This window comes from Labrus mixtus, chromosome 7 (assembly GCF_963584025.1).
Source record: "Labrus mixtus chromosome 7, fLabMix1.1, whole genome shotgun sequence".
Classification (NCBI taxonomy): Eukaryota; Metazoa; Chordata; class Actinopteri; order Labriformes; family Labridae; genus Labrus; species Labrus mixtus.
Window position 1 is genome coordinate 935,427 of NC_083618.1, and position 24,534 is coordinate 959,960.

The 24,534-nt window shown below is 39.5% G+C and overlaps 1 protein-coding gene across 1 annotated transcript; it reads left to right on the plus strand.

Moving 5' to 3' along the window:
- The first annotated feature begins 1,519 nt into the window (after window positions 1-1,519).
- On the plus strand, window positions 1,520-24,061 carry dstyk (dual serine/threonine and tyrosine protein kinase). The gene is made up of 14 exons (XM_061041965.1): window positions 1,520-2,743; window positions 4,149-4,558; window positions 10,990-11,514; window positions 11,686-11,881; window positions 14,141-14,379; window positions 15,119-15,202; window positions 15,289-15,465; window positions 19,155-19,284; window positions 19,682-19,838; window positions 20,580-20,712; window positions 20,852-20,965; window positions 21,430-21,544; window positions 21,814-21,948; window positions 23,428-24,061. The coding sequence occupies exons 1-14, from the start codon at window positions 2,548-2,550 to the stop codon at window positions 23,613-23,615; spliced, it is 2,799 nt and encodes a 932-aa protein (XP_060897948.1). The 5' UTR covers window positions 1,520-2,547; the 3' UTR covers window positions 23,616-24,061.
- The last annotated feature ends 473 nt before the right edge of the window (window positions 24,062-24,534 follow it).

The following is a 24,534-nucleotide window of genomic DNA, read 5'->3' on the forward strand; positions in this document are numbered from 1 at the left end:
TTGTCTAGTTTGACCTCCTAACCCACGAGGAACATCTATTGTGATTGCCATTCATTTTACTGAGTAACATGCCAGTGAAACTGCACTCATGCATGCAGAGGAACACTGTGCACAAACCAAATAATACAAGGGCTTTTGGTGCTCAGGTCACCACTGGTTGACACAATCTGGCAACAGAAGGAAACGAATATGTCATCTAAAAGAATAGACCTTAAATATTATGAGAATAGTTTAAAAGACACACCATAATGAAAACCTGAGAAGTCTTTCTGATCAGGATTGTCATTATGAATCAATAATTTAGAAATAAAAGCAGATAGGATTTTTATTAGACATTTGAAAGTTATTCACCCACAGCTAATCCAAGTATTAATTAGATCATTCAGCATGCCCGCCAGGGGACTCATTATCCGGATGGAGTGTCATCATTGTGTCAAAAACTGATTACTGTACATGGTGTCCCATAAATGTCCTCCATAATTCGTACAGATTGTGAAATAAATGAGAGACATATTTCAGGTGAATTGGTGTATAGGCGTGTATTTGTTATGACATAAAACCAAGATTTACTGAAGTGTGTTGGATTGTAAGTGTCATTTAAATATTTGCATATTGTGGCAACAAAAATGCGCATGAGTGAGTCAATATAAAGTAACTATAAAGTTGCTTTCAGACATAGAAATTAAGTATTCTGGGTGAGCTCCATGTGTGAAGAGAAACAGCCAAATGTTTCACCCAGACTTCTTCCTGCCAGTCCCTTAGTAAATATTCCTAATAAAGTAAGGGGTCATGTGCCCCCCCCCCCCCCCCCCCCCCCCCTCCACCACCAATCCCTCAACTGACAGGGAAGAAAACTTCCAGCTGCAAGGGACAATTGTGAATAAGCAACACAGGAAAAATTTCAGGGGCAGAAACAAAGTTTTTACTGTAAATATTATGTTCATGTTGAAACACTGAAATTTAAACCTTTGATGAAGAATACGTAAATTTAACTCTGCAACTGAAAGCAGAATTTGTAATCCTCTAAAATGAATAGATTACCAAATCACTATATGATTAGATATCATGCTTTAAATATCACAGCTGCCTTATATTTGGTACATTTGATTAATTTTGTCAGAATATTTCAGGTTTGTGCCTTCTTTCAGTTACTAAAAGACTAGTTCAGTTATCGTTTTGCAGGTTCTCATATGCACTCTCTTATTTCATTTTTAATGTGTGAAAGAGTAACTAAATGGAACATATTCTACATCATGGAATAAGAAAGTCGAAATGATTTAATTGAATCAAAAAAACACAAAAGGTCAGTAATGTTATTTTTTTATTATTAATTGTATTATATATTATTTTATTGTTTCGTTATTATTATTATAATATATTATTTTATTGTTTTTGTTATTATATATTATTTTATTGTTTTTGTTATTATTATTATTATATATTATTTTATTGTTTTTGTTATTATTATATATTATTTTATTGTTTTTGTTGTTATTATTATTATTATTATTATTATTATATATTATTTTATTGTTTTTGTTATTATTATTATTATTGGACCATACGCCTCATACAGTCTATGCTTCGGATATTGACATTCCAACATTTCCCAGATTGCATTGCGTCATCCCGGACCCCGCCCTTTCCTCTCCCAAACTTCGGTTCATGTCAACTTTCTGTTTTGCACTGATTTGACTGCCTGGTCGCAGCTTTGAGATTTGGTTGCGCACCTTGCATTGCCTCGCCACCACCGACTCACTCCTCCACCTGCACTCCTCGAAAGAAGAAGAAGAAGAAGAAGACTGTCTGCTTGATTTATCTTTGTTGTTGTCCCTCTCCGCTCGTACACAGCGGAAGATATCCGCAACTTTCTCCGGCCCGCAGCCAGTTTAGGAAAGATTCGTTTTTCCCTACGGAGTTTAATCAGGAAAACAAAAAGCGTTGTTGAGGTCGCGGTCATTTTGAGGTAGCTATCTCAGCCGGGGCTCATTTTTAAAACACGGAGCTGTATGGATGTGAAACTGTGGCCTGGACTGTGTTCGTGAAGTGAAGGGCTATGGAGATGCCTTCTGGCTAGCCGGGCTAACGTTTTCTGAACTACAGCTAACTAGTTATACCACCTAGCACCTTTAGTCGTCAGTGTAAGAGGCTTGGTGTCTATTGTTCTTCACTTCTCAGTATGCAGAGGTCAACACTGTTGGTCATATCAAAAACGCCGAATATCGGTTAGTTTGTTAGTTGAGCTAATATATAAAGTTAAGGCGTTAAGCTAGTTAGCTGTGCTTGTATGCTTCAATAACATAACAACAAATGTCAAATGTTCAGCCCTTATTTAATGACACGAAACACCGAAGGGATTGATGTCTTGCAGCACCACTAGTACATTTCTGTGATTGTTTACGACAGCCTGGAAGTTCAGAGTGCAATCATGAATACTAACTAGGTGATAACTAGGACTGATAGCCAAACCAGACGTCCAATTTAGAAGTTTTGCACCTGCTTAACCATCACTACAAGGAGAAGACAGTTGTCCCAAAACTGTCGACAATGGAGGGAAATGTTCAACAAAAGACGACTCCTTTAGCTCGGGAACTGACAAGGATATTTAACAGCTACAACAAGCACACGATACAACTGAAGAAGAACTTGAAAGAGACTAATGCTTTCTTCCGGGAAATAAGGCAAAACTACAGCAATGCTTGTGCATCAACCGTGAGCTCGGATACTTTTTCTCTGGAGGCAGGTAAGGTTTGAAAACGTGCAGCAACAACATCACAACACTTCCGTCTGTGCACATGAATGTCGCAATGTTTTACATGTTAAAAGCACCTTAAATGATTTCCAAAAAAAACTGGTATCCATAGGAATACATCCATTAACATGTTAATCATATAGAGAAACAAATAATAGACTCAGAAATGTTTCCTGCCAAGTGATTTATCCACCAAACCTAGACTGAAAAATGCATTAAGGGGGGTTAGGGAAAACTAAAGAGATTAAGCCCCCCCCCTCAAAAGCATGAGCAGACTAAGTGCACCAAATATGCTGAGATTTCCACACTCAGAAGTTTGCTGAGAGCTGGTGGATATCAGACAACTGTTCGTCTATTCTTTATAGTGTATGTCTGAAGGTGTCTGTCGCTTACAAACAGATGCTTTTGCCTTGAGTCCACCTTTAAAAATGAAGCTTGATATTCATTATTATATACATTTTAAACTATTTTTCCATTGCTAAAAATCCCAAGTTATTTTGTATACATATCCTGAGTGATACAATACTCACTATTATAATGAACCTGCTTGTGTGAAACATTTATTAAATGCACAGATCCCCTGGAGAGGCTACTTGCTCTGCTAATGTCCTGTAAACAGAGATGGTCAAATAGTTTTCCTCTACATTAATTTAACAATGCTTACCCTAAAATTAGCCATAATCAAATTAAAATGGGACTAATATCTTTCTTGAGTAACGACTTGGCTTCACCTGCCAATAAGGTTGTCAGTACTAAAATGTGCATCACATGATGTGCATCACATGATACGGAAGGATCCCAAAATAGTTTTAACATCTATGATTAAAAAAGACAATTTGCAGATATGTCTGCACTCACTTTCTGGTTTGCATGGTCTATCCACTGATGCACAGGCCATGCAGCTCATCACAGGTCCTTATGAAATGCTAGGCCTTAATGCATCATGTTTGGTTCACAAGTGAGGAGTGCTACATAAGAGTTATAATAAAACCAAGTGCACTGCATACTAAATATCCAATAGGCTGTAACTGCTGTCTTAGTTATGTAAGTAATAGAGACTGTGACTCAGCATCATTGAGGATTATGTCTTATACTGTACCTTCTATTGAAAAGTTTAAATGGTTCTTCTGTGTGCTCTCCCGATCTAAGGGCAAGCTCAGGATATTATAGCCCAAGGTGATACATCAGATTTTAAATATTTTAATATTGTATCATGAGACAATGATCTACTGTATGTTCTAGAAGTAACTCTCAGATACTAGGATTAATGTTTCACTGAGTAGTCAATCTATACTTTCCAATAACTCCCCAAAATCTCACAAATTCCAGGAATCAATTGAGTTGGTTTGGGTAACGACAATTTATGTATCCAATTTATCTTTGTCTGTTCGCTCAGGACAGCTTAGCTGCATTTCTTTCCCAAGTCATGAGGAAGAGTTCCTACGCAGTACTGTAGGTGCTGTCCCGTACATCCTGGTGTTGGGCCAGGACTGTGCTGCCCGCTACCAGCTACTCAACTGCCTTCTGGGGGAGAGGTTGCTGCCACTAGGCCCAGAGGCCGGAGAGGCATGTGAGGGAGTTCAGGGCACTGTCTGTAAGAGGCGGAAGCTGTGTTTCACCCATGGAAGACAGACAAGGCTCAGCCTGGCACTGCCTGGCCAGTATGAGCTGGTACACCAGCTGGCAGCAAACTGTGGCAGATGGGATACAGTTCCCCGGGAAGACCTGGAGATCCATGAGGAATGTGAGGACCCAGCCCACAGGCTAGCAGAGCTGGAGATCACCCTGCATCACCAACTGCTTCAGGTAGAGATATTCCATTTTTCTTTTCAGATACCTTTACTGATACCAAACTCAGATGAGTGTTGGAGGAAATTTTTGTAGGCAAAGAACTGTGATGACATCAAATGCTGGGCTCACTACATCACTGAGTGTGTTTTTTCAGCTAGGCCTGGGAGATATATCAATCTCGATTAGCCCTTAATTACATAGATACTACTATACATTTAGGACACTGACATTTATATGGTGCGTATCAAACAACATATAAACTGCAGAAATAGTGACAACAATCAGTTTTTCTGCTTAATCAAACTGCTGGTGCAGAAGTGGATGTTTCTAGTATAAGAAAAAAAACGAGTGCCACCAAAGGAACTCCAAAGTATTTGTGAAAGTGAACTTAATATTACTGTTTATTATAGACTTTATCATTAGATTGACCTTCACCAAGGGCTAAAGGTGATGACATTAAAATTCAGTTTTTCTGCCAAGATGAGCACGGTAACAAAATGATAACAAGATGTCAATATTATAGACAATGATATGATATCTTGGGCTGGGCATCATATGTCTGCATAAGAATGTCAAAGAGACACTGGTCCTTAATGTTTAACTCCTTTTTTATGTATTTAATAATCTGTTCTTTATGCTTTAAACAGTATAAGATGTGAATACTTGATTCCCAGTAAAAATCTAGGGGAAGATAAACAAAAATGGAATCCTACTCTGAAAACAAGCTGCTTTCCTCAAAACAGCTGCGCTAATGTCGATGGAAGCTCGGCCGTCAGAATCCACCTGACATACTCTGTCTGGTAAATAGTGTTGAAGAGACACACGTTTTATAAAGTGAAACCTCTTCCTATTTAATGTTTTCCTAGTTTCTATTAACTTTATAAAAAATAAGGTCCAATGTACTGCAACTATCAGGATACCCATTGAAAGCAGCTATTGAAATCAGGATAAATATCAATATTGATACATTCAGAAGAAGTTATTGGGATGAAATATTTAGCCATTTCACCCACCATTGTTGTTTTCTAGTTAAATAGCCATTAAATCAGTGTGGGTATATTTCTGCTGACGTGATGAGCATTCCCTGGAGATGGAACTGCATGCTCCTCTTTCCGCTGGAAATGTCGGAGAACAGATTTATTGACTTCACATAGTCATCAATTAAGACATACATATTTTTGTATAATAATGTTTTCAATTTGGTACACTGTGGTGTTGTAGCTTTCTTTTTGAAATGAAGTTAGAACAGTTTAGTTGCCCTAAAAAGTGCGATTAAACCACCGCAAGTCATGCTGTCATTGCAGTGAAAAACAACGGTTAATTTTATATATGCCATGGGGAATAGGAGATCAAAATGAAAATGTAACTCCTTCAGCTCTGTCACTAATTTGTATCATAGAGCCGGACCCTAACTGTGTTTACTTTTTGTGCGGTGGCATTTCCCTCTAAATAGCCTGTGTGTTCACACGTACACAAGCTTTTCTCACAAATAGATTACTGAGCAGAGCTGATTATTTCCTGTGCTGTACAGTGTTTCACTGATTTATGCTACAGTTCAGAAATGCATTCTTTTCCAGTCACGTTTCTCCCTTTTTTAAATACAGATTTACAGGTTCTGCTTAAAGTTGTGTGGAAAAGAAAGAGTTGTTGGGCACAGTGGTACTGATCTTCAGCCAATGAAACCTGAAAATCTCAATATCCTGTGGTGGGAATGAATTGATTAAGTATGGTGTAAGGACTGTACTCATTCCTTATTATGTGTGACACGTGGAAATTAGTCTCTAATCCTTTAGACCAAGGCCCCTTAGTGAGCATCACACAGCCCCAGAAACCAGGCCTAGTTCTGCTTGAGGACAGCCCACCCGCCCAGCCCCCTTACGTAATGCCGCTGGTCTGGTGCAATTCACATGACTTGGTCATATTAAAAATCCCAAACCCTTTGCTTGCAATGAAGTTTCCATGGTTACAACTGAATTCTGGGACACTGGTCGTTCATCTCGTTACCAGAAACTTTTTTGCTTTGACTTTCTCAAAGCCTAATCTTGTTTTCGCTTGAGCTGTGTGGGAACCTAGTCACAACTTTTTGATCCAACGTGTTGTCCTAATGTTGTCACACATTATAATCATAAAAATCAATTTCATCTTCTAAGTATGTGCTTTTAGACATCAGTTTTGTGTGAAAAACATGGCGAGAACTTTGATCAGATTTTTTGTTTGACGTCAGCTTCATGTGTTGCTGAATTTTTAAACCCATGAAATGGAATTTGCATGAATCCTGTTATTCTGTTCAAGATGGTTATAGGTCTTATCTGAAAAGCAGAGAAGTGTAATATATGAAAGCCTGGAGGGAAAATATCAGGGCCGGGAGTAAAGCATTTTACACTCCTGTTTAATGTCACGTGTGACTAAAAGCTATGGGATCCTGCAATCCCTTATTTGGGTCAAAAACTTTTTACACTCCAGAAGAACTCAGGGGAATTTATTAGCTGGGTTATGTTTGTAAGATATTAAACAAACTCAATCATAGAGGAGGAAAAATAGGAAAGATTATTTTGAAATGTGTTCTTCGGTTTCCCCCAAAGAAAGAATAAAATTGGAGTTATTACAACTAAAATAATTATTTCCACATCTAAATATAGCTGTGAATCCTCTAACTTCTATGAGCCAGCCTCTATATCAAAGGTTTTACAAAAGCTTACGCAGTGAATGAATGAGAGATTCACATGTTTTGGCTGGAGTAAATGAAGGCACAGAATCTCTCTGCTCACTGTGGTATTCACACAGTCTTGCCAATATCACAGCCACTTGTTTGAGGAGCCGGCAGATGAGAAACCAACTTGCTAATTAACCCTCTCCACATCCCAGAGTTTACTCAAGTTTTCTCCACCTCAGAGGACACAAAGGAAACCACATAGCCAAGGAGATCATAGTTATATGAAAATCATATAGCTAAATTATCACCATGATTCTTGAATTCTTTTTGAAGTGAACATTTAATTTCTTACACCGTCATTTGTCGTCACTGTAACTCTGTAGAAGTAGGTCAGCTCTACAGACAGTGGCAATAACAAGACATCTACAAAACAAAACAATAATTTCAAATAGCCACATCCCTGAAGAACTGAAATTCAGAATATAAACATTGCATTGATTTTGATTGGCTGTGAACAAATGTTTGCAGGCAATCTTTGTTCTAAAGAGGCTGCTCAGATGGCTTCAGCTCTTGTTTCTTGGAGACAGGACTGACTGTCTCTTTTGTGTCGCTGTGAGTCGTTTATTTGCCTCTTTTTCTCTGACGGTCTTTTCCACCCCAGTTATGGTCTTGCTCTCAAGCTCTCTGTCTGTTCTTGTCGTTTTTTTATTATTATCAAGGGTTAAGTCTACCTATTACATGTGTCATTTTCAGCACTGTGTCACAGACATTCCCAAGACCATCAGAAATATCTGTTTGCCGTTCTGTTCTCAGAATTAGAAAGGGCATGTGATTTGTGAGGATGTGGTTTTGCACCTTTTGCAGTGCAACCTGTCGAAACATCTTCTTGAGTCAAGTGTTTGAAAAGTGAGCTCTGGTTACTTTGTACAGTTGTAAATATGAGGTTTTAGTCTCACACATTTAAGTTAAACAAATGTTCTGATTAATTAAATTACGTCATGAAAAGAAGCTGTGGGCTACCAATGATATATGTTCATTTTTAGTATAAAGATGCCTCTATAAGCATTCAGCAGATATGGACATACATCCATTTGGATTTCTGAGCCCAGTAGCCTGATACATTTAGGTTATTTAACTTATCTTAATTAAAATGTTAAAGTAACAGACTGAATAAAACTATCTAGTCAATCAGAAATTGTGCTTGTTGGCAGCTATGAAAAGCCTTTTCATGTAGGTTGAAAGCATGAACGTTCACAAAGTGACTTTTTGTTTTGTAACCAGAGCAGCTGCCATGTCTCCTCTTCAAATAGAGTCTTTATTTTCTGAGCATAGGAAGAGATCTGGAAAGGAAAATTACATTCAACAGACACATGTTGAAGCATAAAACTACAGAGCCGGGACGTGACATGGATGCAGGTTTTTTTTTTTTTAACGCCATTTCGTCAAACGTAGCTGGAAATATATCCAGCAAGTTTTACCTCAGGCACAAATACTTTTGCTCTAAATGGGTATTAATATTTAGAATTAATGATTTTCAGTATCCATTGTCGTAATGAAGCGTGGGCAAAATACAAATAAAATGCACGTGCAGATTCCTGAAATGTGCTAGCATTTTAATAAAGACGTAACTAAAACATGTGTAATTTATAAAATGTGTGTGCGTGAGTATATATTGAGTATATCCCCTCCCAGGCTTGGTACAAAACATTGGGGGCCTAGAAAAATAGAAAAACCTGAATTGGTTAGGGGGGTTTGATCCCCAGCTCCTGCAGTCACATGTCCGATGTGTTTCTGGGCAAGACGCTTAACCCCAAATTGATACAGCTGCTTTGTCAGCAGCGTATGAATGTCTATGAAAGTGATTAGCTAATGCCGATGGACTCTTTACTCAGCAGCCTCTACCATCAGTGTGTGAATGTGTATGAATGGATGAGTTAATACTGATGGACTCTTTACTCAGCAGCCTCTACCATCAGTGTGTGAATGTGTATGAATGGATGAGTTAATACTGATGGACTCTTTACTCAGCAGCCTCTACCATCAGTGTGTGAATGTGTATGAATGGATGAGTTAATACTGATGGACTCTTTACTCAGCAGCCTCTACCATCAGTGTGTGAATGTGTATGAATGGATGAGTTAATACTGATGGACTCTTTACTCAGCAGCCTCTACCATCAGTGTGTGAATGTGTATGAATGGATGAGTTAATACTGATGGACACTTTACTCAGCAGCCTCTACCATCAGTGTGTGAATGTGTATGAATGGATGAGTTAATACTGATGGACTCTTTACTCAGCAGCCTCTACCATCAGTGTGTGAATGTGTATGAATGGATGAGTTAATACTGATGGACTCTTTACTCAGCGGTCTCTACCATCAGTGTGTGAATGTGTATGAATGGATGAGTTAATACTGATGGACTCTTTACTCAGCAGCCTCTACCATCAGTGTGTGAATGTGTATGAATGGAGGAGTTAATACTGATGGACTCTTTACTCAGCAGCCTCTACCATCAGTGTGTGAATGTGTATGAATGGATGAGTTAATACTGATGGACTCTTTACTCAGCAGCCTCTACCATCAGTGTGTGAATGTGTATGAATGGAGGAGTTAATACTGATGGACTCTTTACTCAGCAGCCTCTACCATCAGTGTGTGAATGTGTATGAATGGATGAGTTAATACTGATGGACTCTTTACTCAGCGGTCTCTACCATCAGTGTGTGAATGTGTATGAATGGATGAGTTAATACTGATGGACTCTTTACTCAGCAGCCTCTACCATCAGTGTGTGAATGTGTATGAATGGAGGAGTTAATACTGATGGACTCTTTACTCAGCAGCCTCTACCATCAGTGTGTGAATGTGTATGAATGGATGAGTTAATACTGATGGACACTTTACTCAGCAGCCTCTACCATCAGTGTGTGAATGTGTATGAATGGATGAGTTAATACTGATGGACTCTTTACTCAGCAGCCTCTACCATCAGTGTGTGAATGTGTATGAATGGATGAGTTAATACTGATGGACACTTTACTCAGCAGCCTCTACCATCAGTGTGTGAATGTGTATGAATGGATGAGTTAATACTGATGGACTCTTTACTCAGCAGCCTCTACCATCAGTGTGTGAATGTGTATGAATGGATGAGTTAATACTGATGGACACTTTACTCAGCAGCCTCTACCATCAGTGTGTGAATGTGTATGAATGGATGAGTTAATACTGATGGACACTTTACTCAGCAGCCTCTACCATCAGTGTGTGAGTGTGTAGGTGTGACCTGCAGTGTAAAAGTACTGTGAGTAGTCAGAAGACTAGAAAAGCACTATACACGCTTCACCATTTACCATTTGAATCAAGCAAGTTTTGGCGGTGGCTTGCCATCACATGTAGTAGTATTTTCATGTCTCCCCCAACTCTTTCGTGAAAAATACCTGGCTGTTACTCTGCACAACCAGTAAAGCGTGTGGCGTGTGCAGTAAAACCATAACGGTGGCCTGAAGATGTTGTCAAAGTTTGTACAGTTAAAGGCAGGTTTAATAAATCTGATGATAGGTAGTGTGGGGTTGCAGAACAGCTTGCATATTGGAAATATTTGTTGTTGTATTAAATAACCATTTAGGGCTTCTATAACAAATACGATTCACTTAATTTTCCAGAAAGCTAATATGGTAGCAACGAAAAGGAGACTAAATGCAGTTGTGTCCCTCGGGTTGGCTTTGCTTGTCTTTTTTTTTGATGGGAGCTTTTTACAGTTTTTCCTTTTTTTTTGTTTGCCTTCAGGAAGCAAAGGTCATGGTAGTGCCTTGTACGAGTGTTCAGCCAATAGAAGAGGCCCTGGAAGACTGCACTCGCAACGTGACCCCCATCATACTCTACGCCATCAACCAGGACTCCTTAAGCACGGAGCAGGTGGCTGAGCTCTGGAAGGTCAAAGAGATGCTCGGCTTTCCCGTCTGTTTTGTTCGTATCCCCGACACCATTCCAGCCGCTTCGCCAGCTCCAGATCGTCGTGCTGAGAAGGAGAGGGAGAGGGAGAGGGACAGGGAGAGGGAAAAGACCCCCCTCCATAAGCAGCTCCTTTCCCTCGGCTTCCTCAGTAGCCCCACAGGAAACTGCTCCTGTGGCGCCCCCTCACAGGTGTCTGCTCCGGGTGCCAAGCCCCAGAGTATGCTGGGTGAAGCTTTTGAAAGACTGCATCGGATACTGGTGCCTTTTGCTCGACAAGTTCTTCAAAACCAGCAGGTGGAGGCTGCAAACTTGCTTAACGGGCTTCATTGTCGGTGTCTAGATCTTTTCATTAACCAGGTGAGAGGAGGAGGCCTCATGTTCCTCACTATGTACAGTATATGATAGTGTTTTCGCACAATACACATTTGGCAGTCCTATAACAGTTTGGTCTCAGTCTCCTTTAACCCAGTATGCCCCTGAAAAAATCAATTATTAGATCTATAACATATGTGCGTCACTCTCATGCAGGCCTTTGACATGCAAAGGGATCTGCAGATAACTCCCCGCAGGCTGGAGTACACCCGAGAAAAAGAAGGTGAACTCTTCATCTCCCTCATGGCCATCGCAAACCGCAAACAGGAAGAGATGAAAGACATGATCGTGGAGACACTCAGTAGCATGAAGGAGCAGCTGCTGGAGGATGCTGCTAACCTGGAGTTTACAGGTTAGTGATTTAGGATTCTGGTGAAATGTTGCGAGGCTAGCAGGGTTTACCTTTTGAAGGTGTTTCATATTATTGTTGAGACACTGGGTGGTGGAGTACACAAAAACTACACAATTAAAAATGGACTTGGTGAAGAAATAATTTAGCTTAAAATTCTGGTCTTTTATCATAACTTGTTTCCATGGTGACCTAGATTAACCCCAGTTTGAAATGTTGAGAATTTGACAATTTATTCCAAGTGTTTCTGATGTCAAATTAAGGCCAGAAAAAGAACAACATTTGGCCTAAAAAAATCAAAGTTGGTTAGAAAATTACTTAATAAATAAGATGACAGGGCGCGGGCTGGCATAGCAGTTAGTTCATGCCCCATGAATACAGGCTGAAATCCTTGAAGCAGGCCATCCGGGTTCGACTCTGACCCTCCTGTCTGACCTTCCACATGACATTCCCAACTCTCTCCCCAGTTTCCTACCCTGTCCTCTAACCTATCTAAATCAAACTATTAAAAACCGAAAATAAATCTTCAACTAAAAAGTAAAAAAAAAGTCATAAACAGGATCCCTTAGTTTTTTTGTTGTTGTGTGTAATTGCATGCACGTGATTGTAACGGATATTGGAGAGGACATATTTGACATTCTCAGTTGTTATATTTTTGTAATGTGTGGCGTCGGGTCAGTGGAGACAGTTCATACATTTCTGTGACTCTGCTGCTGTGGGCCTTCTTGGGACAAGAAAACAAAGCTTCTTTCACACAGTATTAAGTGATGTGTTGTCATGTCACATGCTTTGAATTATGTCTTCAAAGCAAACAGACAAGCTGTGATTTTCAGCATTTTGATTCACTTGTTTGTTGTGAAAAGGCTAAAGTTTTTTTTATTATCATAACGTTATTTGTGACACTGTTTAGATTAACAGTTAACATGTTTCTCTTCAGTTTTTTAACCAAAAAGCAATAAAATCTTGTAAATGAATCTACAGTTATTTAAATAGCATTTCTGGATTTGACATTAAATCTACAAATGAATCTTCAAAAACAATGCACAAGAAACGGGAAGAAGACCCTCCAGTTATAAGTTTTATTTTAGATTCCAGGAAGCAGGAAATATGACGTCTGCAGTCCACATCTGTGCTTTGTTTATTTTACTACATTTTTAAACTGTTAAGGAAGGAATCTCTCTCTATTATTTCTTTATTCAAGAAGAGATTTGACTCGTGGAATCAGGACTGCCGTCTGGCCTGATTATTTTCACTTTGAGCTTTTCTCCCTCGGTTCATTGATGTGTCTGATGTGTCGCTAACAGAAGACTGGCTTGTTTTTACTAACTGACCATGGTTCATGATCTGCATCCTGAGATACTCAAAGCCAGATTTTCTTTCCCCTGTCTGTTGACTGCAGTAGCAGACACCGCCGTGCCAGCTTCATTTCACAATCTGCCCACAAAGTTTTGCACCGTCTGACTCAATCATTGCGTGCAGCTGACGAGAGCCTTTCACTGGTTATTGCGTTCTGCTTCCTTCCTGCCTTTCTTCATTGGCTTTCTCCAAAAAGCATGTTTAGTGGGTTTCTCTTTTTCTGGAGTTCACTCATCATTCAGGAAACTAGCCCTATGGAAACAACGTGTTTAAACAGACTTAATGCCTGCTCTTGGGTTGAGATAATTCTGGCAATGTGAAACTAGTTGTGATTTAAGGATTAAAGGTGCCAAGAGGATTTTCTCATAAGGAAACAATGTTTCTGTTTACATTCGTTGTTACTCAAAACATTTCTATGTACCCTTCAGTTCTATCAGAATCACCTGCTTCTCCTTCCAGATGAAACATGTCGAGGATAACTTTCTGAAAAATTTAATTTCCATTTTCAAGCCTGGATAGACAAAGTTGCACAAAGCAATAAAGCAATCTAGATTTGGAATTTATGACACACATAAAAAGGTGAAGCAACTTTTCCAAAAACACATGAAAGCAGTCCGTGTTGTCATTGCTAATGATTTCCAGTTACCTATTTATGAGTATGTAATAAAAAAGAGACATTTTGTATGACTGCAAGAAGACCTCTGGATGTTGTAGATGTCTCGACAAACATTCTTTTAACATTTTATTTATGAAAACTTTATTCCCATAATGTGAAATGTCCCTTTTTTCATGCACCAATACATGATGTTAAACATTAACAGACAGTTTCACACTACTGCGTTCCTCCATGCGGGTTCGTCACATACATGAATTATTAAACGACAAACCCTTTGCTTTCATCTGCAGACATCATTGTAACGACAAATGGAGAGCCTGTGACGTCGAAAGACATCAAATCTTGCATCCACCAGATCCAGGAACTGATCGTGGTTCGTTTGAATCAGGCGGTGGCAAATAAGCTGATCAGCTCCGTGGACTATCTGAGGGAAAGCTTTGTAGGAACTCTGGAGCGCTGTCTGAACAGTCTGGAAAAGTCTCACATTGACTATTCTGTCCACAATATCACCTCCAATCACCTCAAACAGGTGGGCAGCAGGTCATAGAAAAAATTTACGTTGTGAAGTATGTTTGCTGATGTTTAAATGTGAGCAGTATGATCACCAGCAGTTGAAATGCTGTGAGATGAATCACTTGCTCTGTTATCTATGTTCTATTTAATTAGATAAAATAGTGAACCCACTCAGGGGTGTGTCCAGAGGGGGGGCCAGGGGTGGCATAGTCCAAAACTGTGATTGGCTTTTATGCAAAGTTATGCAAGTGAGACATTGTGCAGGAGTTTGCAGCCACATTTTTTTTTGTACTTTTAAATTCTGTCTTTGAACATACTTTGCCTTTTTGAGTCATTGTAGAATAAAGCTTAGAAGATATACTGTATATATTGGCATTATCTTGTGTTATAATGTAAATTGGATGGGTGAAGTTTGGCAGGGTTAATATATGATATGTGTTTGTGCGCACATAACAGGCCACCCCTGCAGAAGTCAGTGCCCCAGTCCAGAAAGTCTGGACATGCCCCTGAACCCATGTAATGATTAAAACAATTTTAACAAAGCAAACCAAAACATGGAGTTCAAAGTGGTATCGAAGAGATTCTTAGAAAAACAATCAAAATTGAAGTTTTTATTTTTTAAAAAACTTTAGTAATAGTATGTCCTGCTCATTAGCCTTTGCTAACCTTCAGTGCCAGTAATCTCTAGACTTGAAGGTGTTTCTCTGTTACTGAACATTTTCATAAATATTTACTCGTCCCCTCATCTCTCCCAGTTATTAAATGCTGCTTATCATGTGGAGGTCACCTTTCATTCTGGATCTTCTGTCACAAGACTTTTCTGGGAGCAAATCAAACAGGTCAGTACCTAATACATTTGACAGGAAGAGCATCACATTGCTCAAGACTTCCAGAGGAGTGTTAATACTCTTTGTCTTGCTCCTAGATAATCCACAGGATAACCTTTGTGAACCCTCCGTCCATCACTCTAGAGTGGAAGCGTAAAGTGGCACAGGATGCCATAGAAAGTCTCAGTGCTGCCAAACTGGCCAGAAGCATCTGCTCCCAGTTCAGGACACGACTCAACAGCTCTCACGAGGCCTTTGCAGCATCTCTGCGCCAGGTGAACTTTCTCTTTTCTTTGCATTCTTTCCCTCATCTATCTCTATAGCTTACTGCCTTGCTTGAAATACTGTTGCCTGTTTTATTTCTTATGAAGATACCTCTTTTGCAGACCAAATACTTTAAGGCTAACAAGTCTTAGTGTCCTCAAATAGACAGTAGTAGTTTGGTTAAAATCAGATTACAGAAGGTTTAGTGGGGGATCCCCCAGCAACGCCCTTCAAACCATTAGCAAAGTCTGATTGAGTGCAGTGATAATGTAAGGGAGAGGAAGGATGAAAAAGAGAACGATGTATAAGATAATCCAGAATTACTGCATAATAATGGATCCAAACATATGGACAAATAAATAAAACCATAGAATGCTGCATAAATGCATCAGGTAAGTGCTAAACAAGTTAATGTAACACCGGTGACAGTGCAGTAACACCTTTCAAAATTAATGCTGTTAGGCAACACAGGTTATCCGCATCAGCTACTTAACATGCTGGCTGTGTGCTTGTTACTTACTTATAAGGGCACTTTGAATTATTCTGAAAGTACCACAGGCATCATTCAATAGACTTGTGAGACAGTTCAATTGAAACCCCCCATACTCTGTGTTTATCTGCTCTTAGGCTCTGCACAGCTTAAAGTTCAGCGATTTATTCCTCTTTATTTGAACTGTTTTGCCTTTTAAGCCCCAGTGTGCAGATAGCCGTGACTCCCTCCATAAAGCCCCTGACAAATCATTATCAGTCAAATTGCTCTGATGATAATCGGCACATGACAGACAGTGTGGGTCACATCACTGACTTCATTTCCATGCCTACACAAATACATTGATTAAGTATCTCTGTCTCAAAGAGGAGGTGATGTTGGGGGATGTTCTGCATGGTCAGGCCTTTTATAGACAGAAACCTTCTAATTTCATTAGGTCATTTATTTCTCAGAGAAATGCACAGTGCAGAAAAAAAGCCCCAAAAAACACAAACACAAATAAACATTCAATGATTCTGTCACATTGCGGTCGGATATACCACCGTCACAAGAAGTGTCCATGACTATTGGCAGTCCTGCAGTATGCAGTTTTATATGAATGAGCTGATATAAAAAGTTAAGTAGGGAGTATTATCAGTGGACAGTTAACCTGGTCAAATAAGAATTTAAAAGCAGGGACCTTTTTCTGCCCTGAACAGAATTATCAAAGACTCGAAGGACTTTGTAAGATGTTGCAACTATGGGATGTTTGTTGCATAATAGTGAGCTGGTGGAGTATCCATGTTTTAGTGGTTACAGTCAAATATTCAGTTCTTGTTTTAAACCATTTTCCCCTTTGTCTCCGTATGTCACTGCACACTAGAGATTCTGGTTTATGGCCTTCCTCCGTGTGGGGTTAGATTGCTGTAAATCATCTGCACACAAAATTACTTCCAACACTTGTTGGAAAGGAAACAAACTTTGATTGCCAGCCTATGAGTATTTTAGTTAATAACAGACAAAACAATGTTTAATAAGAGCAGATTAAGAACACATGGAGCTGGTGGCGATGCTCTGTCACGACCCAGGCTGATCTGTGGTTGTATAGAAGGACAGGCTTGGAAGACAAGGAGCTCAGTCTTTGATTGGTTGAGTTGAAGGTGGCGTTCTTTCATCAGTTTGGATATCTCTGCAAGGCATGACGAGATTCTTGCTGAGACAGTGGTGTATATTGAGAAGGGTAGGGGACCTAGCACTGGCCCTTGAGGCACCCTGTGGATAAGCTGTGTACTGTGTTCACTTCTCCATTTTAAGATTCTCCTGAGAGGTAGGACATGAACCAGCTGAGGGCAGATCTGAGATGCCAAGCTCAGAGTGTGGAGAGGAAGATTTGGTGGTTCACTGTCTCAAAGGCAGCTGAGGACTGACCAGCAGCTCTATCCAAATGCAGCGATTCTGTTACAGATTCAAAGGCTGTTTTTGAAACCTCCTACTACGTACTATGTTTGATAGTAGTATGTTCAGGTTTATGCCTGCAAGTCGATGGTTATTTTTCAGTATGATGTGCCCAGCTAAACAACACCCCAGCTATTGGCAAACACTGCTAAAGTGTAGCATCCACTTACGGTCTGAAGAAAGCTGACGAGTGATTCCATTTGATTTTCATGATTTTTAGAATAAAAATAAATAATTGGCGGAATCTTTCTGTGGTTTGGTCTGATTGTGATTTTTTTCCCTGTTACGATAGCCCTTGTGCTTGGAATTGTGGGAAACAGTACGTGAGGAAGACTGGTCTGATGCATACTGTAAAGAATTTTCCTAATCAGTGAAACATCTGGGTACTTTTGGCATACTGTGGATCTCGCATTTGTTTGCACCCTGCATTTTTTTGCCAGATCAGTATGCACTACTACTACTTTTAAAAAAACAGCCATACTGTTTTATTTTTCATTGAATGACTGTTCAGAGTGTTACAATTACAAAAAAAATCTGTCTTTTGCTAATAGCAGATCATGTTGGATAAAAAATAAGCACTTTTTTTTTCATCACCCTCTGTTGATGATTGTAATTTGCAAATTTTCTTCACGTTATACATGTGGAGCAACGCAGCACACATTATCAAGCAACAACCAACCAAAGAAGCAGTACTACAGAATACAATTATTCAAATGACTAAACAGAGTAAAAGAACTGAAGACAGCAAATGATGAACATGCCATCAATACTCTAAAAAGGATGAATAAATGAACTCTTCAACAAAGTAAACAGAGGTGATGTGAGCTAACCCATCGGAGCGACTGTATGAAAACATTCACATGAACCATAGGTCTCCAAACTTTTGCTGTCGTGCCCCTGTCAGAGGCTGGAGAGAATTAATGACAGACCCCCCCCCCCTTCACTTTGACGGTTATTTATTGTCAACCTCTAGTTAAGAACCATAAGATAAATGTAGCAGGATGTTTGTGTTGATCAGGTCATGACAGCTGACCTGTAGTCTCTGAGAACGTGAAATCTGTAGTCCTGTAGATGGCTTTACACTGAGGTTTGAGAAAAGACTACAAAATGACATTTAACAGGATAAACTAAAGATGAATCGTAGACATTTCATAGACATCAAAGAAAAGAACATTTAGAGAGTTGGCGTACATTTACTGAAGTATAATTTTCTGGTACTTATACTTAAATGTAGAACATCTGTCATTCTGCTTGATGCTTCCACATCCTTACACCTCTGAGGGAAATATTTACTTTTATTACTGCAGCTGCAAATCAATGCTGCGAAAAGTTGTATTTTATAAGTGTTTCATGTGTTGTTATGTAAAGACTAGGCATTGCAAGAGAATGAATCAGTTGTGTTTAGACTCTAAGAAGTCTAGTGCCTGTTAAACGTTTCAGATATCCATGATGTTTTAAAAATTCAACTGAGAGGTTTTCTCTTTTAACTTCTGAGATTTGTTGAGTTTAAATAATTGTTGTAGGTTCGATGAGTTCTGATTTGAGAAATGACCCCTGAAAGGAAGTACAATTTGAAATGTAGGGCTTGGATGTGTAACAGAGTTTATTTTCCTCTGTGGTTTTGGTACCACCATTACATTAGAGTCTGCTTTAACCATCAGACGTGTTGTTTTAGTCGAATAAAAGTGGAATAGCTGTAAACAATTGAACCCAGTGATTTAGCAGCTACTCTTAATGCTAACCATGAGATGCTTTGTCATGTGTTGGTGTCTGTAGCTGGAGGAAGGGCACACAGGGCGTCTGGAGCGCACTGAGGACCTGTGGCTGCGTGTGAGGAAAGACCACGCCCCTCGACTGGCCCGCTTGTCCCTGGAGAGCCGCTCCCTCAGGGATGTGCTGCTGCATGGTGAGTCACCACCAAACCAGCTTTAACAAATTAAATCAAGCTTACAGTCTGCTCACACATTTTGTGAGTTCAAGCTTTGCAAACGGCTTTTTGTGATTCATGTATCGTAAAGTTTGTTTTTAAAAGAATATATGTGTATTTTATAAAAAACTGCACATCAATCTTTCTGCACCATGAAGCTCAAACATCAAAGGACTGCTACACTTTTCCAAGTAAAGAGAAACCCTGAGAACATGTTTTTTGGGGACACTAATCGCTTCAACTGCTGTTTAAAAAAAGTTCAGAAAATGTCAAAACCTCACCATGATTAGAATATCCACACATTTGATTTGTACTCTGCAACCTGTGTTTTTTTTCTACTGTGAGGTTAAAAAAGGAATGCATTGTTCTTTGACAGGCAAACCGAAGCTGGGGCGAGAGTTGGGGAGGGGCCAATATGGAGTTGTGTACTTGTGTGACAGCTGGGGAGGACACTACCCATGTGCCTTAAAGTCTGTGGTACCGCCCGATGATAAACACTGGAACGACCTGGCTCTGGAGTTTCACTACACAAGGTGTGCTAGAAGAAGTGAATCAACAGCAAACACACAAACTTGTGCACTCAGCTGCTCTGATATGATCCACACAGCATTCTGTTTGCTCAAAGTCTAAAAAAAACTTCACTCCAAAAACGCAGTAGGTAAGATAAAAAACAGCACTCATTCAAAGCTGCCTGTGCATTTTATAGGGCACACTCACACTAGGCAATCCGTACCTTGCCCAAGTACGCTTGACCACCAAAGTCCAGTTCATTTGACTTGTCTGAGTGCTCTGTATTGGCACCTCCTTGGCACTAGCATGCTTGGAAGAGGTGGGCAACGTGAACGTGAAGTATAATCAATCCTTGCCTTGCATTATCTCGAGGGCTGCATCTGACCAAAATGCAACAACACAAGCCACAAAAAGACCCTGAAGTTGCAGACATGTTTCTCTGTCTCTGTTGTTAGATCAGAGAAAATGCAGCTTTCATACAGTCTATGGCATCTTCATGGCTATGACAGGCTCTTTATTATCAACTCCACCCAGTGTACCTATACAGCCTCAAGGCTTTTCTTTGCACATATTAAAGACATTTGATTAATGCTCATCTGCTCCAACTGCCATAAATGTGAGGAATGCAGCAAAACTATAAAGACCTTACTGATGTGGACCAACAGGATGTAAGTGTATGTACTGTGACTTTAAGCTAACTAAAGTGCATTAATGATCCTATGATTAATATGTTGTATGCCCTTCTTCTCCTTGTTGCATGTCAGGACTTTGCCTAAACATGAGCGGCTCGTTGACCTGCATGGCTCCGTGATTGATCACACCTATGGGAGCGGCTCCAGCATCGCGGTGCTGCTCATCATGGAGCGGCTGCACAGAGACCTCTACACAGGCTTGAAGGTGCCTTGATAATGCCGAGTAGGATTAAAACAAAAAAAAACATACCAGTAATTGTTTTTAAAGGTTACACACTGTTATCCTCCATCTTAATCACACACACTGTCAATTAAGTCTCCTTTGCTCTTTCTGTCTCTACAAGGCCGGATTATCACTGAGGGAGAGACTTCAGATCGCACTGGATGTGGTGGAGGGGATCCGCTTCCTGCATAGCCAGGGGCTCTTGCACAGAGACATAAAGCTAAAAAATGTACTGGTAAGTCCTACGAACTTCCAGGTCTTCTTACCTTGAAAAAAATAAATCTACATTGCTATTGGGCTGATGGTAATTTAGTGAATGAACTTAAATCAGATGTCAAATCAGTTTATTTGTGTTTTAGTGAACCACTTCACAAAAGATTATGAATCAATATGCAAAATGTAGCCTGCAGAAACTTTGAATGCAAACCTTTTTTAAGACTCTAGGTCTTACACATTGCTTTGTAATGTGTAGAACAAATCCATATTTGAAAAAAAGTGTTTTAAATATCATCAAGCCAGCAGGTAAATGTATACACTCGTAGACAAAAATGAGGGATGCTGAAGCAAACGGCGTGTATTTCTAATCCAATACTGGTTCAAAATGTGACTTTTGCAACGTTTGAATTAATTAAATTAAACTCTCTCTGTGTGTCTGTGTAATGTATTTTTCAAGCCTGCTTTCCCCGATTTCTTTTCCAGTTGGACAAACAAAATCGGGCCAAGATCACAGACCTAGGGTTCTGTAAACCAGAAGCCATGATGTCTGGCAGCATTGTTGGAACCCCGATCCACATGGCTCCAGAGCTGTTTACAGGTACGTTTATAATTTCACCTCAAAGAAGCTTCTTATAAACGCACGCACACACACACACACACACACACACACACACACACACACACACACACACACACACACACACACACACACACACACACACACACACACACACACACACACACACACACACACACACACACACACACACACAGTATATGTCTCAGCGCATCATATCCACTTGTGCAGGTATTCTGTATACCAGTCTCTTTAAGTCCTTCTCTCCATTGTGAACTTTTTCCTGTCAGGGAAGTATGATAACTCTGTGGATGTTTACGCCTTTGGGATCCTTTTCTGGTACCTCTGCACTGGCTCAGTGAAACTCCCAGAAGCCTTTGAGAAATGCTCCAGTAAGGATCAGCTCTGGAACAATGTTAAAAAAGGTAAACAAACTTTAAAAACACACACACAGTGTACATAATCACCTTTTAGTTCTGCTATGGAGACTGCCAGGTAACTCACTGATTGGATAGTTTTGGTGACATCATCAGGCATCATAAGGGTCGGATGAATCATTGTGGGAAATAATATGCAAATAACTTTAAATGTTTTTATTGATTTTAAGTTATAATTACTTATTAGTCAAGACTATTGAACACAGCATGTTATGAATAATTACAAACATGTAGAACTAAAATAAAATGGGTATCTTCAAAAAATACAACTACGGTACATCTCATAACTAACTAAATTGCTTACTTTTAAAATGCAGTAAGACGCAGTTTTCAACAGATTTTTATAACTCAGATCAATGATGTAATTCGGTAAAAAGTTACATGTGTCACCTATATCTACTGATTTAGGCAAATGTTATTGCCTTAGCTAAAACTGCACTAAAGTGAAGCTTAAATATCCAATGTTACAGTGGCTCTGATGTACAAAAATACAGATTTCACTGTTCTATATGAATAAAACAAACTTTAATTCATGTGGTGGTGTGTTCATATTATGGCATTTTATGACATTAAGATTTAAAGGCTTTCTATGTGATTTTTCACACTTAAATGTAATATAAATCAAGTATATCCTCTGAAAATAACTCTGTGAGTCATGACTGTCTACAATGGGTGTAACACCCGAGTCCCACTGTCTGTGATGTTTTCAGAGTTTTCAGAGTCCTATCTTCACTTTGTTTACATCATCAGGACGGCCGGCTGACTCCTCCCCTCGTGTATAAAAGTTGTTTAATTGAGGGACTAGAGAAAAGAAGAATAACATACTGTACTCACTGCTTAACTGTGTTTCTAGATCACGCTCATTTCAGGTAAATTTACATGCAGTGTGAAGATACGAGCATAATAAAGATCACTAGCATTAGCATGCTAACACAACAATGCACCGGGAGTTGTTTTGGTTTCATGCTGGTGCTCAAGGGCGACATCTGCTGGATCAAAAAATCACATATAAAGCCTTTAAAGATATATAATTTGAATTTTTAACCCCTGTATTAACATGTCATATTTCAAGATTCTTGCTGATACAACACCCTATATTCACTTACCAACTATCAACACTGTCTGTGGTGAGTCAGTATTCTGTCATACCACAAAATAAAAACTGCACCAGTTTGTGTGGGAATGAGTCATCTGGCGGTTGAAAGAGCAGCTGAAGTTTTACAGTCAAAATAAACCAAAGAAGAAGAATAACTCGTTTTAGATCATACAAAAAAAACAGGTGTTAAAGCAGCATGACCTAAGCCTACATGAGGGCAGTGCTAAATCACAACATCAAGCGCACCTGAGGCCCATTCATGCAAATTTAAAACCTAGGAAAGCATTTTCAAACATCTCAGACTGTTTAGTGTCTGAGGACTTCCTTTGGTTCTAGCTGTGAGTGTCTTTGTGTCTCACTGTTGTCTGCAGGAGCCAGACCTGAGCGCTTGCCTTCTTTCGATGAGGAATGCTGGCAGCTGATGGAGGCCTGCTGGAACGGAGACCCTTCCCAGAGGCCCCTGCTCGGAATAGTAGAGCCCGGCCTACAAAGCATCATGGTCCGGCTCTGCAACTTAGGCTCGGAGCAGAAAAGCAGCAGCCTCGAGGACTCAAACTGAAAACACTCCAGAAAAAACTAACACGTGTGTGAATGTGATCAGGAAAATATTTTTCATGTATTTATAAGGAACGCAGGTGAACAGAGAACTGATGGAGAAGAGGTAAATGGTGTTGGAGCTTTTTCTCCTTGTTCACAGTTGTTGGATTGACATTATTTATGAGGAGCTGACACAGACCAGATGTTTGAAAATGTGTCTGTTTTACTGTTTGTGTGTTGTGTATTTGTAAACAAACTCTACAATAAGCTTTTGTCGTAGCTGCCGTGCTAATTGCTACCTTGTTGTTAGAATTGTTACTAGATGCAAATTGTTTTAAAAGTAGTCCACTCCAAGTATTATTAAAAATATAAATATATAAAAGATTAATTTTAGATTGTATTTAAACTGAACATGTCTGCATCTATACAAAAAACATCTTTTTTAAAATAAAATGATCTGTTACCACACGTGATTGTGTCATCTCTTCGTTGATCACGGTAAGAAGAAACGGTAGAAAAAGTTTGATGCTGTTTCTCAAAGTGACAGGAACTGGAACATCTGGAGCCCTTCCTACAGTGCAAGTGAAACATTGTGTTCTACTTTTCTTGGTACTAAAACGTACACGATCAATCTTCTGAAATGTTTTAGATTAAGCAGGGCTGTCTTACACTAGTCTGTCTCAGTAAAGACTTCTCAAACTGAAGCTGTCCATGTTTTGATGTTTTGGCTTTTTAACTTGTGCTGTTTTTGTGTCTGTAGAATGAGTGTTGTGCTTCCTTTTGTTTTTCTTTGTCATCTTATCAAATCTAGTTAAAGAATCACTATCTGAAAGTTATTGCTGTTCATGTTCTTTTAATTCGTTGAGACATTGTTAAATCAAGTCTCTGCTTTGTTCCTGTTTGGAAAGCAGCTGGAGCTCAGTCGAGGTGATGAAGCACTA